The 16,857-nt window shown below is 45.2% G+C and overlaps 1 protein-coding gene across 1 annotated transcript; it reads right to left on the bottom strand.

The window, feature by feature from the left end:
• Window positions 1–37: 37 nt before the first annotated feature.
• Window positions 38–7,661, bottom strand: LOC133128931 (artemin-like). Its single transcript, XM_061242738.1, has 4 exons — window positions 7,616–7,661; window positions 6,562–6,650; window positions 3,486–3,666; window positions 38–456 (listed from the first exon to the last, which is right to left on the bottom strand). The coding sequence occupies exons 1-4, from the start codon at window positions 7,659–7,661 to the stop codon at window positions 38–40; spliced, it is 735 nt and encodes a 244-aa protein (XP_061098722.1).
• Between the last annotated feature and the right edge of the window lie 9,196 nt (window positions 7,662–16,857).

The following is a 16,857-nucleotide window of genomic DNA, read 5'->3' as shown; positions in this document are numbered from 1 at the left end:
ATTTGCCTGGTCACCTCCAGTCCTCCCGTGCCCCGGCTCACCCCACGCAGCTGCAGTTGGCAGCCGACAGCCATTTTATGGTCCTCCAGGTGGTCTGCGCGTCCATGAAGGACACCGTCTCGTAGCGGGTGGGCCGGCAGCAGGGGTGGGTGCTCAGCCTCTTGGCGGAGTGCTTGGGGAGGCTGCCGTTCTCCAGCATGGCCTTGAGGGCCAGGTCGTAGTTCTGGCGGGCGCTGTGGCAGCTGCCCGCGCAGTACTTGAAGAGGACGATCTCGTCGGAGTCGAAGCCCAGCCCCAGGTCCCGGACCCTCATCTGCCTCTTCTCCAGCCGGCAGTCCCGGCTGCTCTTGGGCCTCCTCCGGTTCTTGCGAGATCCCCTGGACGGCGCGGCCTCGGAGGGAGAGCGCTCCCACCGGCTCGGCCGGTCCCCCTCAGTGTCGGGCGGCGAGGGGCCCCCTGCGGGGAAACAGACACACCGAGTGAAGACAACAGGCTCCCGAGAGCGGCCCTCCGTTCAGGTCTAACCGCACGAGGCAAATGAACAAGTCAGTTGCTTTCTGAATTCTCTGACATTCTGTGACAATTCTTCTTTTATTCAATGGGAGCAATGCAATTCACCTATGTGACCCGGTCTATCATAGTTGTTAGCTTGCGAGGGCAAGTTTCATGTACATCAATGCTTATGCAAAAATGTAAACAATAGTTTGGTGGCACTTAGAAATGGGACACAACTCCCTTGATATCTGGAGTAGAGAGATAACTTTGCAATCGTTTAGTTTCTAAAACTAAAAATTTTGATAGAGCAGGTCACATAAGCCCTGGTAGCTGAGGTCATCAAACAGCTAGCTACTAGTGGTTTTAAAACCTAGCTTGAGCCGCTTTTTTCAGCAGAGTGCACACAGCATAAGAATAACTTGTAACATAAAACCATAAGCAAAGCATATGTTTGTGTTGATTAGAGAAAAAGCTGAAAATGATTGACCCAGAAAAGCACTAGATAGGATACACACACCAAACTGGGAATATACAGCAAGCCAGAGGGTTAAGGCATGGAGTCAATGAGAGAGCAATGACATGGGATGGGAGCAGTCTGCAGACAACCAGGTACTCTCTGACTACCCATCGCTAGCGCCGCTAATGAATAAATGCAATTGTGAATATAACAAACGATATACGTGTGTTTTCTTACACACTGGTAGATACCACTGTGTGGCCGCTGGGTTCAGTTGTGGGAGGGAAGCAGGCCAATCCAAGGACCATGCCTACTGGTTAAATAGGCCCACACCTGGACAGCATTGGGAATTGTCCACAGAGTTAAAAGTGTGCTTCTTTCCACAGTAGGCGGCTGAGACTGGGAAACCACAGCCACCGAGAGAGAGAGCTATGCGACTGGCAGTGTGAGCTGAAGGGCTGTTTGTTTTCATTTCATGTGTCTTTTATTTCAGTTTATTACTTTCTTTTCCAATCCTGTGAGAGTGACGGACAAAGCCAGTTATTTTGATTTGCTCGCTCTCTGTGTTACTCCAGCGAAAACCGACTTTTCCGTATCGCCCTGTGTCTAGCTCTTCTGTCCTCACAGGGGACTATCACGGCATATGACACACTGCTTTCATTACATATACACAGTTCCATTGGAAACTTGCTGTCGTTCCTGCTTATTTTAGATGAATGGTCACCCTTTTTTGCAGCAGTAACAATAGCAAATCCATAATTAAAAGCTTAAAACTAAGGGGTTCATACCCTGTTTGGTTTACGGGTCAGTCCATAACTGTGAACATTTGTGTCTCTGAGGTTCTACTGTACATTGGATCAGGGGAAAATTTAAGGGCAAACACTGTAAAAATACCAACCTCAGGCCTGTGTTTACTGACACGGTTTGAACTCACACATCCCCAGGAAAGGTAAACAGAGATGGGAAATGGGTGAGAATGCATTGTGAAACACTTCAGATATGTACGTGCCCGGGTTTACACAAGCCTGCAGCATGCCACAATAAATCAAACGCATCAATACAGGATAAGATTAAGGCTGTAATTCTTGCCTTCTTGGAGGCATTGCTCTATATGCAAGTTCTATATGCACTCTAATCTTAATGTATGAATTCCTGGGATTGTTGACAACCCGTAAATTCCACGACGACACAGTCAGAAGTTTCTTCCAAGAAAGGATGAAGAAAAAAAGTGAGAACCTCACTTTTGGGCAGCTTCCCAAAAATCCCCTGGCTTACTCACTGTTCTGCCATTCTTGTCATAGTGAGGCACGTCTTGTCGGACAGGACCTCCCAAACTTTATTTGAAGCCCTGCATCAGGAGCCAAGTATGGATGCCAGAAGGAGACATTCAAGAGCCCTAATGTTCCATTTCTGACAGTCTGTAAAAGTGTCGGCTTCAAGGGTTGCAAGTTGAACAACAGACAACTGCTTGACCACAACCCCAAGATTAATGAAACCGGAATAAGGCAGTACATTTTGTGCACAAATGGTATGGGCCCATAAATAGTAATAGTAAGTTACTTACTAAATAGTTTAGCGGTGCTTAGCTACATTAGTCTGTGATTAGAGCAAACTCGTCATGAGAGATACACAACCTTGCCACACAGCCGTAAGTTTTCCAGTGTTCAGTACCAGTGAAGTTCATTTTAGCTGAGTCTAAACTGCAATAAAAATACTGTGGCCAACATGCCATAGCGATACCATTATAAACCACGCAAACGCTGCAGTGGCTGCTGGTTGAATAGACAGCAGGAAACATGACCGTAAACGACAGCTTTGCTCTTAGGATAAATTACCGCGTTTCCCTCACCACTAGGCCAAGACCACTTGGGCTGCCAGCCAGGGGAGAACAGGCAATATGAGAAACGAGAGCCTAAAAGAAGGGCTGGTGACCAACATCTTACTATGTGTGGGAAGGTATGTTACCATGACGAAGGCCATGTTAGGGGGAGAAACTATTAAAGTTCAATGCTGCATTACAGTTTAATCACCAGTCAGGACCCAAACAGTGATTCAAATCGCAGGTCTCTCAGGGACGCGGCGTGACCAGCGTAGTGTTTATTATTATCGCTGCACGCAAGAGGAAAGGAGACAAATGGCCCCCACGTCTAATAAAAATGCAACAGCGCGTGTAATTAATGCACGCTGAGGCCGATGTGCACACAGGACAGGGCCTCAGAGCATCGCATTATTTACACGTGGCCGAGACCCCGCGTTTTTCACTGCTTTACGACCGATGACGCCACGCTTCAACGCCGATCTCCGCTGAACCCCTGCGAAGGCCCACAGAGGGAGTTGTAACTCTAAATAAAGTTAAGAGAAAAAAAAGAAGGTGGCAGGCTTCACTTCTGCGGATGCAGCCTTAAATAGAGCCGTTTCGCTGATATGGAGCCGAGCGTTATCGCACTGGACGAAGGCCAGGGAAATGGAAGTATCAGCAGCGCGGGGAGGCTAATGGTTTGGCACCGCAGATTAGGCAAGCGAGGTCACTCACCGATGGAGCCGCCCCAGAAGGAGTGAAGGTCGGACCCGTCGCCCAGCTCCTCGATATCGGGCACGCCGGAGGGCCAGTGGTGCGCCGCCAGCCTCACGGCGTTGCCGTGCTCCGACCTTTGACCTCCAGGCTTGACGCCCTCCACCAGGGCCAGCAGAGAGGACAGCACCCACAGGATCACCTGCAGAGAGGGGCCACGGGCACGGAGCTCCGTCGTTACCATGGAAACCGCCGGGGTGGCTTCACACAGAGTCATTACTTAAGGTGATTAAATAAACATGCAGACACGTTCAAAAAATTTGGGGTGGGGGGGGGGTTTCATTGTAGGAGCTGTGGGAAGAAGTAAGGAATTAAACTGCACAGTTTGAATGCGGTCAGCTTTCACAGTAACCACACTTACTATTTTAAACGCTATTTTCACTGCCTTGTCAATTTCTTTGTATCTTATCTGAATAGAGGACTATAATCTTTCCTGCGCCGTCTTAACATTCTTTTTTTAAACGTGCTCTGAACATGATGATTGAAACTAAATGTATTATATTGTTATAGTTAGCAGTTTATACATCAGTGTCACATTACGTACTATAAGCAGTAAATAAGTTGCATAAGCAATTTCTGTGATATTGTGACTGTGCCTCGGTTATGCAGAACACAAAGGATCAAGTTCAGGGTATGACTGGCATCTACAGGCACACAAGGTTATTATTATGTGATTGCATGGCAATCATACAGTTACATACTCCATTTAAGCGAGATTCATATCTCCATGTCATGGGCAGTTCATTGTGCAGTGCTGTGCAATACTCTGAGGTGCTCTGTGGCAATGCAAAGCAAACAGAACAGTCACAATGCTGCTGTAAAAGGCATGAAAAATGCTGTGGTAAGAAGTAAAAAATATGTATCACCACTTTTGTACAGGACCTGCTGGCCAAATGTGTCCATTCACTTTGTATATGGATGTGAATCATGGCATTGAACACTCTTACACTCTTTGGCTTGATTCCATTGATAAACACTTTTTTATTCTTTATGGGAGTGTGAAAACTCCCATACAAAGAGCCATTTTGCCCGATAAAGAACCATTTAACGAGGTATAGGCATCTTCTATGGAATCACAGGGTTCCTATTGGAACCATTTTTTTTTAGAGTGAAGGCTCTCACTCATAACCGGCCGTTGAATCCCAGCGTCCGTACGCACTGGAGTCAGGCATGAGAAGCAGCACATGCTCCCAGCACACCACTTTAGAACAGCGACACTACGCCGGGACCGAAGAAGCACTTGCACAGAAACACTAGCAGCCTATCAACAATCCCCCGCTTTCTATCGCAGTAACTTCCAGGCGCTGATAACGACTTGTTTACGCGATGAATTTGAATGTAGTCACCGGGCTCAAACGGGACTCATCCCTCCTCTGTACATAGTCTTGTCACAGCTTGTCTCGGAGTGCCTTCGATTGATTTACGACACCCCGCCCCCCCCCTGCCCCCCCCGCCCCATTGAGACTGTCAAACTGTGAGCGGCAGTGAGTAAACCAATCCCCTCCAGTCCAAACAGTCCCCGGACATGAAAGCGCTCCCTCCCTCCCTCCCTGAACCGGGGCAAGCCTGCGGACATGCAACTGCTCCCACTACGGCGCGATGCCTTCGCTTATTAATCACTCAGCTTTCACTCAACACCCGGGCCCTGTGGGTTAAATATTTAAAGGGAGCCCACGGTTTGCAGTGGGCGTTCCCACAGCTGTGCACATGTGGACAGAACAAGCCTACACGTCAACATGCGGTTCAGGGAAGGGGAAACCGCAAGTGATGTCATAATTGGGAACCGAGCAGGCCGTCCGTGTGTCTACTTGCAGAATTTCTGAGTGTTTTCTTCTGATGTGAACGGATTCTAATGTGAACGTCTGAAAACATAAACCAGCTGGCGGGGGTTGTCTAGTTTGGATTTACCAAGAATGTATCACTGAATTTAAAAACGTTAGGAGTAATCTGATGTGTAAATGTTCTTAATTTAAGTTTCTTCAAATTGTCATTGTAGCATGCTGCATGCGGTACGGATTTCAAGAAGCATGTCACATCAACATCATGATTCCTCACGTACAACATCCGGACGATTTGACCACATCCACCTGCCAAACACTCCACCTAGTTATTTCATCCAGCACATGGTAATGTCCCATCTAGACTACTGTACCTCTCGTCCTGCAAGCCTGCTGTGCCACACAGCCACTACAACTCATCCAGAATGCCGCTGCCTGACTTGCCTTCAACCTCGTCTTCAAAGTTCTCGCGTGTCACTCGCCTGCTGAGGCCACTCCACTGGCTGCCAGTCGCCGCCAGAGTGAGATTCAAAGTCCTGACTCAGGCCTACACTGCCGCGAACAGGACAGCCCCTTCCAACCTGCAGGAGATAGTTTAACCCTCTACACGCCAACTCAGCCACTCCGCTCTGCCACGGCACAACGACCTGCACTTCCTGCCACCCTTGTGAATGGCACTCGCGTGTCCTGACTACAGAGCTTCTCGTCCTTAGCTTCCCAGTGGTTGAATAGCCTCCCCCATTCCACTACACACTGCTCAGGCTCTGCCCACTATCCACCACGGTCTGGAGACACATCTCTTCGGACTGAACCTTGACTAACTCCTACACTACTCCTCTGCAGGGTCACCTCCAATCATGTATCACTTTTATTGTGATCTTTTAGCCCTTTCATGTGGCACCTGTATCTTCATCTTGACGTTGTAGCTTTTTAACATACATATCTCTTGAAATCATGCCTCGCTTCTAGCTTATGACATGCCATAACTCCTGATTTAGCTTATGCTTATGGTGAGTACTAGACTTCATGGTTCATGGCTATGGGTAACTGACATGCTATGTGTCGAATCATACCTTATCGCACCTGCCAAATAGATGTAATGCGAATCATTGTCTTCCTACACAAACCTTCAAAAACCTTGTGAGGGCAAGTTCACAGGATCAGAGGTTCCCGTTCGCGTTGTGCATTCCATGTTTAAGGGAAGGATCTGGGGAAAATTCCAATGTCCTGGCTGCACTCTGACGTATGATCGCCTTTACCTTCCAGTTGGCCAGGTGATAGAATGCACCTGCCGATGACATGCTGGCTGAGTCCCCCGTCCCGCCGTCTCGGTCCCGCCTCTTCCCATCTGCACACAGGACAAGGGAACACCCTGCTCAGTAATTTAATAAGGACACGTTTGGATTTGAAACTTTCAGTCAGACAGAGTTACCCAAACACACATAACGCACGTGGGTCGCACTAAAAACACGCCAGCCTGAAAACTGATCACAGGCACCGGAGGTCATTTCTATCAGTTCTGTGTGCTTAAGTGTCAAGGCTTTGAGGACTCAGGCAGGCCACAGTGCTAGTGCCAGCTTGCCCACAGGAAGAGATACCAAACCTCCTCCTAGTCCAACAACACCACCTTCTTTAGAAATCCTGACAGGGATGTTCTTAAAGAGCCAGATATGTTTTTTCGAGGGGATGGCAGGAGCTCGGCCTGATGTATTGGCAGTGATAGGAGGTAACGTGAACCTCGTACTGTAATGCTGCGGCTTTTCAATTGGCTTGTCAATACAACACTAGCCAAGTTAAAATGTTCCCATACCTTCCCCTTTTCCAGTGGATTATTCTTTTTGTCCAGGGATTCTCAAGGGACCCCCGCAGACACACCCAGTTCACCATCCTGAGTAACAGAGGCAATAGGAGCCTGTATTCTTGGGATCCATACAGAGGGCAAATGCCACCCCTTTGTAACCGGTGTGTATTAATACACACTGGCAGGCAGTATACATACCAGCCTGTTCTTGCAAGTCACTATGACCACCTCAACTAATTCTGAGTGAAAATACACAACTGTTTTAAACACATGCCCCAACTCATGCAGTTGTTGCTACTTGGACATTTAAAATAACCATTTCACCATTTCCACTGTGTTTGTAGTTGTTGCAGTTTGTATTAAAAATCATGGGCTGTGTTAAAAACTACATCCTAGGACACTACACATACTAAATTTGAGGCTGATTTTCATTGAAATGTAATACTAGTTGTATGCTGAGTATTGCGGTTTCGAATACAGCCATGGTTTACATGGTTCCTCTAACACCGCACCGAATACTATACAGTCGTGAAGTTTCCTCACGTAGCGGCACGACATTCCATCCCTTCACGGCTGATTAACAATATTCATAACACAACGCGTATTAATCTTCGCTCCTCACCGCCCACAATGCAACGTGGCCCACTGCCCCAGGTAATTCTGCGGAACTTAGAGCCGCCTGCCAAGCCAAAGTTAATTGGATTTTCTTCTGAAGGCCGTCTTGAAGAGGTTGCCATGGTGGACAGGTGTGGCCACCTGCAGAGAGGGCGATAAACACACCTTCCCCCCGGTAGGAACAGCAGATAGTGCCACTAGTTCAGGTGCCAGCGGCGCAGGCTAATTATTTCCCATGTAATCCCTGCCAGCAGGCTTTTAAAGCACCCTCAGCCCTGCAGCCCAGCAGCGTAGCAGAGTGGAGTGAGAGGGAGACCTGACAGTTTTGTTTTCACACTCCTGCGTTAATGTGTCCGCATACATGTGTGGCTGTGTTAATGCCCGCATACGAGCATGTTACATTACATTACATTACATTACGTGGCATTTAGCAGACGCTCTTATCCAGAGCGACGTACAACAAAGTGCAAATCAATCACAAGAACAAGTGCAAAAGTAGACCTGAGAGGACAGTACAGTTCCGAGTCCTAGTGTAAACAAACAGAAATTCAGAACCCTTCAACTTTCAAACTAGCATACCACTGTTGGCAGCTAGAATACAACAACAGCCAATAAAAACAACAATACCTATACAAGTAACATGTGTGAGGGTGTGTGTTTAGCGGATGTACATGCTGGTGTATGTGTATGTATGCGTGTATGTTTATGCTGCATGGATGTACATGAATGTGTCGTGAGTGAGTGTTTGTGAATGCATATGTGTATCATGTGTGGGTTTCTGAAAATGCACGTGTGTGTGTGAGTGAAGGTTTGCTTTGCGTGTCTGTAAAAGAGCAAGAGAGAGTTTGTGAATGTGTGTGTGCTGATGTGCGTGTGCACGTGTGTACGTGTGTGCATGAGTGCAGGTTTGCATGTGTGTGTGCATGTAAATATGTGTATGTGTGTTAGTATATGTGTATGTGCGTGGGTGTGTGTAGGTGTGTGTTCTTAGAGGGGGGTGTGTGTATATGCAGGTGTCTACAGGTACGCAGGTGTATGTGCGAGTGTGTGTTCATAGACATGTGTGTATAGTATATACAGGTGTCTAGAGCCGTGCAGGTGTGTGTGTAAGTGTGTGTGCACATCTAGTGGTGTGACAGGCAGTTAAGCGCAGATCCCAGAGCAGCATCAGGGGCCTTGCTGTTAACCACACGTCTCTGTGCCAGAGAAACAAACCGCCTCTCTCCCCCATTTCCAATCAGCGAGCACTCAGGATTAATGTGATCCTCACCGATAAGACCAGAGCACAGCCTCCTGGGTTAAACTGCCGGGGTCCAAACTCCTTTAGCCGCACCAGCGTGGCACATTTCCCCAGATCAGATTAAGCCAATCGCTCTTTTGCGCATTCCTTGGCTCCTTCTGATAGGCAGTCAGGCAGTAGTGTTACAATCTCTGGCAGCAATTCAAAAAAAGAATATCGCTATACATGGTATGTCCACTGACACATAAAAAAAATAAAACAATTACCCCCATATAGGAATCGAAGAAGCTGCGCGTGACTTGCAAACTCTGTACAGTAGATACAAAGGGCACGGCTTTAAAGTTTATAAATAGCCGTTTATCACACGTGGAGAGATATAAATAGCAGATAAATCAACAGTGAGAGAGCATTATGTCCTCTCAGGCTTTTTCGTGTCGGTTTTTACTGCTGGGAGTTTCTAAAAATAGCCTGGGCAGTTTGTGCAGACACCACTGGCCCGTTGCTTCACGCCGACAGGATCGCACCCGGGGGTATTGAACAGAGGCAATCAGAAAACAGATTCCCCTTCAAGCTGAAAGCATCCCGCAATGACAACACTGCATTACTTCACTCTTACTTCCACCATTATTACAACTACAAACAAACACGACTGTTACACAACTGTCGACAACAACTATTAGCTACACTACTTTTCCAATAAATGTCACCGCTGCAATACCGCTCCAACAAACATTACTATCATTATTACATTACATTACAGGCATTTAGCAGACGCTCTTATCCAGAGCGACATACAATGAAGTGACGTCTTTCTAAGAACCGACAGACCACAAAAGCCTGACTCTGATTTGCGATAAAGAGTTTAAAACAGGACTCTTTTTTCCTTTTTTCCCAGTGTTGGCACTTGTGGGGGAAGTCTGCTGAAATTGTTAAACTCCTTGGCATTGCTGAGCTGTGGCTTTAGGACTACTGCACAGGGACCAGGGACATAAGTTCTGCCTCCAGGAGGTAACACAAAGTGTGTTTAACCTCAATAAAGTCTGGGAGATGGTGGAATTTTCCTGATATCTGGCGCCAGCGTTTAAGGCGAGAGGCTGTTCATATTTTATCCCAGTCTAGTTTACATCAGGCCGAGCACGCGCACCTTTGGGATGAATTAGTGTGAGGTTTATGGAAAACGAGAGATGAACACCTTCTCCATAATCAGCTCAAATGACTTTGGGGCAAAATAAAGCTTAAAGCAGCTCAGCTATTGACCACAATCTGACCATTTAAGGCTGCTTGTGGCTATTAACGCTGGAGATTTAAAGGGCAAATATTCAATGAATAAATTAAACCCTGGGAAAACAAGTCTGTGGTATATTATAAAACATACCTGCCCCACTCCTCATGCACAAAATTAAAATGGAACTTGTCTTTCCAGGACATTTTTTTAAAAAGCAATCAAATAAGTGGTAAATTACATTGAAGCAGAACACACAAAACAATCGCACTGCAGAAAACTGCAATTATCATACTAATAATATTTTAGTGAAAAGGGAAGTAATTTAAGCTACAACTGAACCAAGTAAAGGCACATGTGCAGACAGGATTGTTAAAATTGTTTTATGGAAACAGAATTTTGTCTTGGTGTTGGGACCAATACATGATGCTCTATACATACCGTATGGCACATACTTCAAGTAAATCAATCCTCACGTTAGGTTGTGTCCTTGGAAGGCTTTAAACATTAGCCACACAAAATAAGGCAAAAAAACAGAATGCCATGTCCTACGATAATACACTCTTTTTGCACTTACACATTACACTTTCCTGTGGTTTCCTTTTAAAATGCTTTTTCACCTTTTCAGTTGACCTGACATGTGGACATTTTGAGTGTAAATTAAGTGCATGTGTTAACAAAGCCACGTTAAGGCAGAGCACCGACAGCGGGTTTGGTGAACGACCCTTCGATCCCTCTGAACGGTCCCCCTGCTCAGCTTTCTGGGAGTCAAACAGGGACCAGGAAACAAAGCGTTATCCTTGACCTCCCAGCTACCCTGGCCTACTTCTGAGGATGAGGTGATGGAAACTCCCCGCCAATTTGAGAAACAGAAACCCAACACTGGGCAGCACCACATCGCCCCACACCCCTGATTTAGGACTGGTGCTCTATAGGTAGAGAGGGCCATTCGACAGGGCTCATGGTGCCCCCAGAGGAAAGAAAATATGAAGGCTGAACCTGCATGTGCTTATAAGTCCAGAACAGGGTCTCTACGGGCCCCTCTTTTCGTCTGTGTTAAATCTGCGCCGTTTACACCAAAACAAGCCCTGTTTCCAGGGCATGATGCTATAACAGGATTTGTAAGGGTCCAGCGCTTTTCTACCACATACATGTTTTAACAAATAGTTTCAAGGTCAAACCTTTTAATTATCAGGTTCTGAACGCGTGAAGTCGGCTGACTGAAAGACTGTACGTCACGTTTAGCCTGGCATCACTTTGTGCAAATCCTATAAAGCCAAGAGAAAAAAACCTTAAAGCTGTGTGAGAAACTCTATTATGTTCACAGTGATGCTCTGATAGCTTGTATTGCAGTTTTGAGGGACCCCCCCCCCCCCCCCCCCCCCCCACCCCACATTGTAGTAGTTCTTTCTCATAGTGATTCACTTATCATTTTCGACAGGAATAATTTCTGTGACATTAATCAAAAAAGGACACATTGCACACATTTTTTACACCACAGAGCTAGCGGAACCCTTACAATTCCCTGGCGTAAACTCCAGCTAGACCAGCTTGAAATGACCAGAAAACATAGCTTTCAAAACATAGCTTGAGCTGGTCAAACCATGTTAAGCATGGAGCTGTTCTGAACTGGTCAACCAGCTATACCAGCTGTTTCAAAACCTAGCTTGACATGTTTTTTTTCAGCAAGGATCACTTACAGAAGAAAGAACTGCCAGTCCTGTGTGTGTGCTGTTTTATTGTAATTTCTTCCAGGGGTCTCCCGCGGAAATAGGTACTAGAGGTACGCCCTTTGCCAGGTCAGCCTGTCATTAACACTGAGGAGGTGCAGCAGGGGAAATACATTAAATCAAGATGGCAGTAAAGGATACCCACTGAAAACAGAGACAAAACGAGCACTCGGGCATTCCACTGCAGTTGATTATTGCCAGACTCGCCTCCTAACCGGTATGCAAACCAAACTCCTCAAAACTCATAATATGTCTTGTTCCTTCTAGTAACCTGTACCCGGACATACTGTAAGGAACTATGACAGGTACTGGAAAATCACCATTTCCAGTTAACACAAAAGCAATAAAAATGTGAGCCAAACATGAACCTTATTACCGTTCTCAGTTACCAATGTGCCAGATTTATATGGATCACGGGGAATCAGAGCTTTAGGAACAAATCTGTCTTTGACAAATATATAATGTTACAACCTTGGCAATGGAGTGCATTTTACTTTTAGCTGTATAAATGCATTCTTATTTTCCTTGGGAAAATCTGATGGGTTTGTAATTCTCTCACACAAATAACTAGTAGACAAAACAATCCTGAGATAATCCATCTGAATATGAGAAGGAAATAAATAGCAAAAATAATATTGTTGCTGCATTATCACTGTTGTTATTGCTGCCATAAGAGCTGTTATTATTGGAAAGGGTATTATATTGGAAATTCTCATCTCTGGTTGTGTCTCCATTTGAAAGGATCGCCGCTTGCCCTATGAACTAAGGCATACTCAATTTTCAAGAAAAATGAAAAAAAATGCTGAGGTACAGTATGTACTATGTATCTCACGCACACACATACACTTTTAGATTTTTTGAGAAAATATATATTTCAAATATATTGGAATTATATGTACGTATATGTATTTTTATAAATGAATAATTATTAATATATCATTAAAAACACACTCTCACACAGTCATGCACACACACACAAACATACATACCTTTACTCAGATATACACACGTTTACACACATACACATACTGCAATTGGATGAAGCATGTCACCTGCCTTCAAGCTTATTTACGACGGCTATTCTGGTATTGAAACCTGCTACCTTCGTTACATGTCCATTTCCCTCCAAAACCGTTCTGCTTCACTGCTCTAAAACCGTAAACAATACAGTGCATTCACAAGCAGTAAGGTACAAATGCATTAGGCGGATCCATTCATAGAATGCAGATCATGTACCACAGAAATAAACTTTACGACTCGTCGTGATATCGTTTAGTTAACCATCTCATGCAAAGTTCGGTTAAGTCGAATGATAACACCTGAATCAAAGATTCGGATCGACTTACTCAAGAAGACTTCTGATACAGGGCTTCCCATAGGTTTCCCAAGGTCAGGTCTGAGGGATGTGTAAGGAGGGCAGATCAGCTCCCAGCCTCCCATTCTACAGACTGCAACTCTCCTTATTTTCACATTCGACAAACCAAAGGTCGCCTGCAGCAATTAATTTACGATAGCTGTGCCTACTGCATTTTATGTCGACGCCACCATAGTGTTGCTCATCCGATTCAAGACCGTGACCTTAGGTTGGATTCCTATACTGATAGAGTAGGATATGAACAATCTTTATTATGAAAACAAAAAACTGCACAAAGCTGCAAAAGAGTAAAGGTTCAGTGGCAACAGTAAGGGCGTGGTACAAAAAGAGAAAACTTTGATTTATTATGGAATATTATATTTAAACCTGTCGGTGTTGAAGGAATGCAGTGTCTCCCATGACGGAGACAATTCACCTTTATCCAGGGAATGCACCTCAGTCAGTTCCTCCAAAAACAGTGTTTTACATCACAAATGAGCGAACGTATAACACCAAGAGAAATAACGCAACGTTTGCACAAAGATTTCCTCAACTTCCAACGTACTTATTCATTTAAATGTATGAGTCTACATACTCAGTTTTAATTGTCTTTTATCTTTATTAGCAGTACATAAAATCTGGGGGGCATCGGCCCCGGATAGATACAAATGTCTTCAAACTGAAAAAGACAGTCAGAGCCATGCCAATGCTGCGGATTACAGGACATCAAAGCACCAAATTCTGGGAATTCAGAACTCCAAAACGGGACAGAATCCCAAACGGGACCGTCTCTTCCTGGACAGCTACCATTTTCCTTGTGCTTCCACAGCAGAACATCATTGCAACATGTTTTCCTGGCTCAGAAATGTCGCTGTGGGAAAAATATAACCGTATGCTACGTTGTTTCATGGAGATTATGCAACCGCACTTCATGCATTGTACATTGTACTACAGCCCGCCCAGAACCCTGAATACAACTCCTACTTACATGCTATTATTATTATTATTATGATTAATAATAATAATTATTATTATACACCTTTATGCTACAGATGGGGTGAGGAGAAGCAATGGCAGTTCCTTCAGAAACGCCTGATACATGTGATAGTGATTGTTATCAGCTAAAACAGAAATGCACTGAAATGCACAAAATTGATTGATTTTCAGTGTAAATGAATGCAGATGAAGATCGATTCACCTTTTTTTTTTTTATTACTGTTTTGATTAGGATTTAATGGATATGTATGAGTACTCGTTTGTGGTGATGAAAACAGCCAGCCAAGTTGTCTTCCAAGCTCAGAGAGATTGTGGGAAAAGTAATTTCAAAGGTGCAGAGTTCAACTACAGCTGCTCACTGACCACCAAATAGATTCAATACACATTAAAAAATGGAAAATATTCTTATCTCCTGTTTATTAATAAATCTTTTCTTCTAGAAATGGTTCTCAGATACGCATCTCTCCACTGTGGTGGACCAAGTTACCTGGCAACAGAAGAGTCTGTGTGCTTTGGTTGCATTATGAGACCTAAATGTTTCCCAAATCAAGGTACTGAACCCAGTTCAACTTTTAAAACCATGCCAGTCCAATTAAAGCCCTGGCATACAATTCTATGCTACGACCAGCTTGAAATGACTGACTACCAGTTGCTTCAAAACATAACTTGAGCTGGTCAAATCATGTTCAGTACAGTTGGTCTGAGCTGTTCAGCTACCAGCTGTTTCAAAACCTAGCTTGAGCCGTTTTTTCAGCAGGGAGTGTTTATTATTAAAGGCCATCAAGCCACACTGGCCTTCAAGTAATCTGAAAAGTCCTTTCTAAATATTAAGAATTGTGTTTGACAGTGGGACTTGGAACTCATCTTCAGATGTTCTTAAATGACTCTTAAGAGTGGTATAACGTTGTTTTCTTGGCTTTACAAGGCTAAAGTTGAGGGAATGGTGCCAGAGATCACATGGTGTTTGTCGGATAGTGATTACGTCTGTGATAAAAAACACATTTCCAGGATGGCCAAGGCTGGACCAAATATGCAGTGTTTCAGTCTGATTTCTACAACAGACATAAAAAGGCAAGTAGAATTCCTAAATCATACAGCTTCAGCAACATGAACTGACTCACAAGAGAGGTCAGACATTAAGGAAAATGTCAGAAAACAGAAATTACACATGCTGTGGTCCTTTTGATTTAGATTTTTACTGTGGGAAAAAGGACCATAAAACCAACACGGGCTGTGCTTTGTATGTTTCATGTAAGTACAACCGAATATACTGTAGCTTACGACGCTAGCTGCAGCATTCTCACTGAAGCTTCTCCTGGAAATGGGGTCATTTTAGATCTTTTATATGTATACCGTTCTCCACCCTTGTCCCACACTCTCCAGGGAACCTTCCCTCGGCATGACCAGAAACAGGCACCCTTCATGAACCTTACACACCACCTTTCACATGAAACCCAAAGCGTGCAGGTTGAGCCACGATCTCCCACACGCAGGGCGTGTGTCACTACCGCGGCAGAATGCAGCGGTGATCCAGCACTTAACCGCAGGCAGGTGCACGCTAACGCTCTGGCCATGTGCGCTTCTTATTTCACTTCACAAACGAAGCGGGCGCTGTTTACGTTCGCCAGGGCGCGGCTACCGAGAGCACGGCGCGCATGGGGAAGTCTGTGGTCTGCGACGCCCCTTCTCCTCCCCGTTAGCGCCACGGAATGCCAATTTAAAAATCGTTCAACAGCAAACATATGCAGGAGGGCCACGGAGTCCGCCGTTTTTCAGCACAAGTGACTCATTTGGATTCACGGACTGACTGAGGAGTCCGCAAACCTTAATTGGCCGCTGTCGGAAAAGAAAACACGACTAGCAGCGGCCCTCCAGGACTGAAGCTCCAGCTCCCATCCCCTGCAGAGCAATGACTGACCCGCATGCACCTCAGCCATGTTTACACACCGAACTACAATCCAATTATAAAAGGGACACTCATGCCCTGTGGCAGTTCTGATGCACATGTCCGAAAAAAACACTGGGCCCCGGGTGCTAATCAACAAACTTCAAAGTGACTGCCCTGCTCCGGCACAAAGATGTTACGCGATCACTGCTGGTATGTCCACCGACAAGCCGGCAAACCCAATATTCAGGAACAGACAGTTGTATGAGGAGTGGATTTAAATTCCAATAGAACAGCATTTCTAATGCATGGTGTGATACATTATCCAATCATTTATTAATTTAAAAGCCCCAGTATCTGTTCCAGGTTAAGGTAGTCAGAAGACACCTGCTACTCAGCTGACTTTTAATGTTCATTCCAGAACCTTCCCTTGCTTGAAAATGCCCACTCTAGGAAGTGTTCTTTCCATCTGAAATTTTAACCCAAAATTATGGGGGTTTTTTTGTACAAGCTGAATAGTATTTTTTGCAGTTGTCAGCGACAAGTAAATGTAACTGAGTGAGAGAGAGAGAGAGAGAGAGAGAGAGAGAGAGCAGGAGAGAGAGAGGGAGAAAGAGAGAAAGAACGGGAGAGAGGGGGAGAAAGAGAGAAAGAGCAATAGAGAGAGAGGGAGAGACAAAGAGAGAGAACGAGCAATAGAGAGAGAGAGGGA

The sequence above is a fragment of the Conger conger genome, chromosome 5, assembly GCF_963514075.1.
Source record: "Conger conger chromosome 5, fConCon1.1, whole genome shotgun sequence".
Classification (NCBI taxonomy): Eukaryota; Metazoa; Chordata; class Actinopteri; order Anguilliformes; family Congridae; genus Conger; species Conger conger.
Note: the sequence above shows the minus strand (reverse complement) of the source record. Positions and strands in the feature narration are given on the sequence as shown.

Bases quoted from the DNA above. Each gene is read 5' to 3' on its own strand.
- LOC133128931 (XM_061242738.1), bottom strand. From the start codon at position 7,661: ATGTCGTGCCGCTACGTGAGGAAACTTCACGACTGTATAGTATTCG. The intron at 6,651-7,615 runs GTGCGGTGTTAG...TCCTGTGTGCAG, and splicing joins TCACGACTGTATAGTATTCG to ATGGGAAGAGGCGGGACCGA. The intron at 3,667-6,561 runs GTAAAGGCGATC...CCCTCTCTGCAG, and splicing joins ATCACCTGGCCAACTGGAAG to GTGATCCTGTGGGTGCTGTC.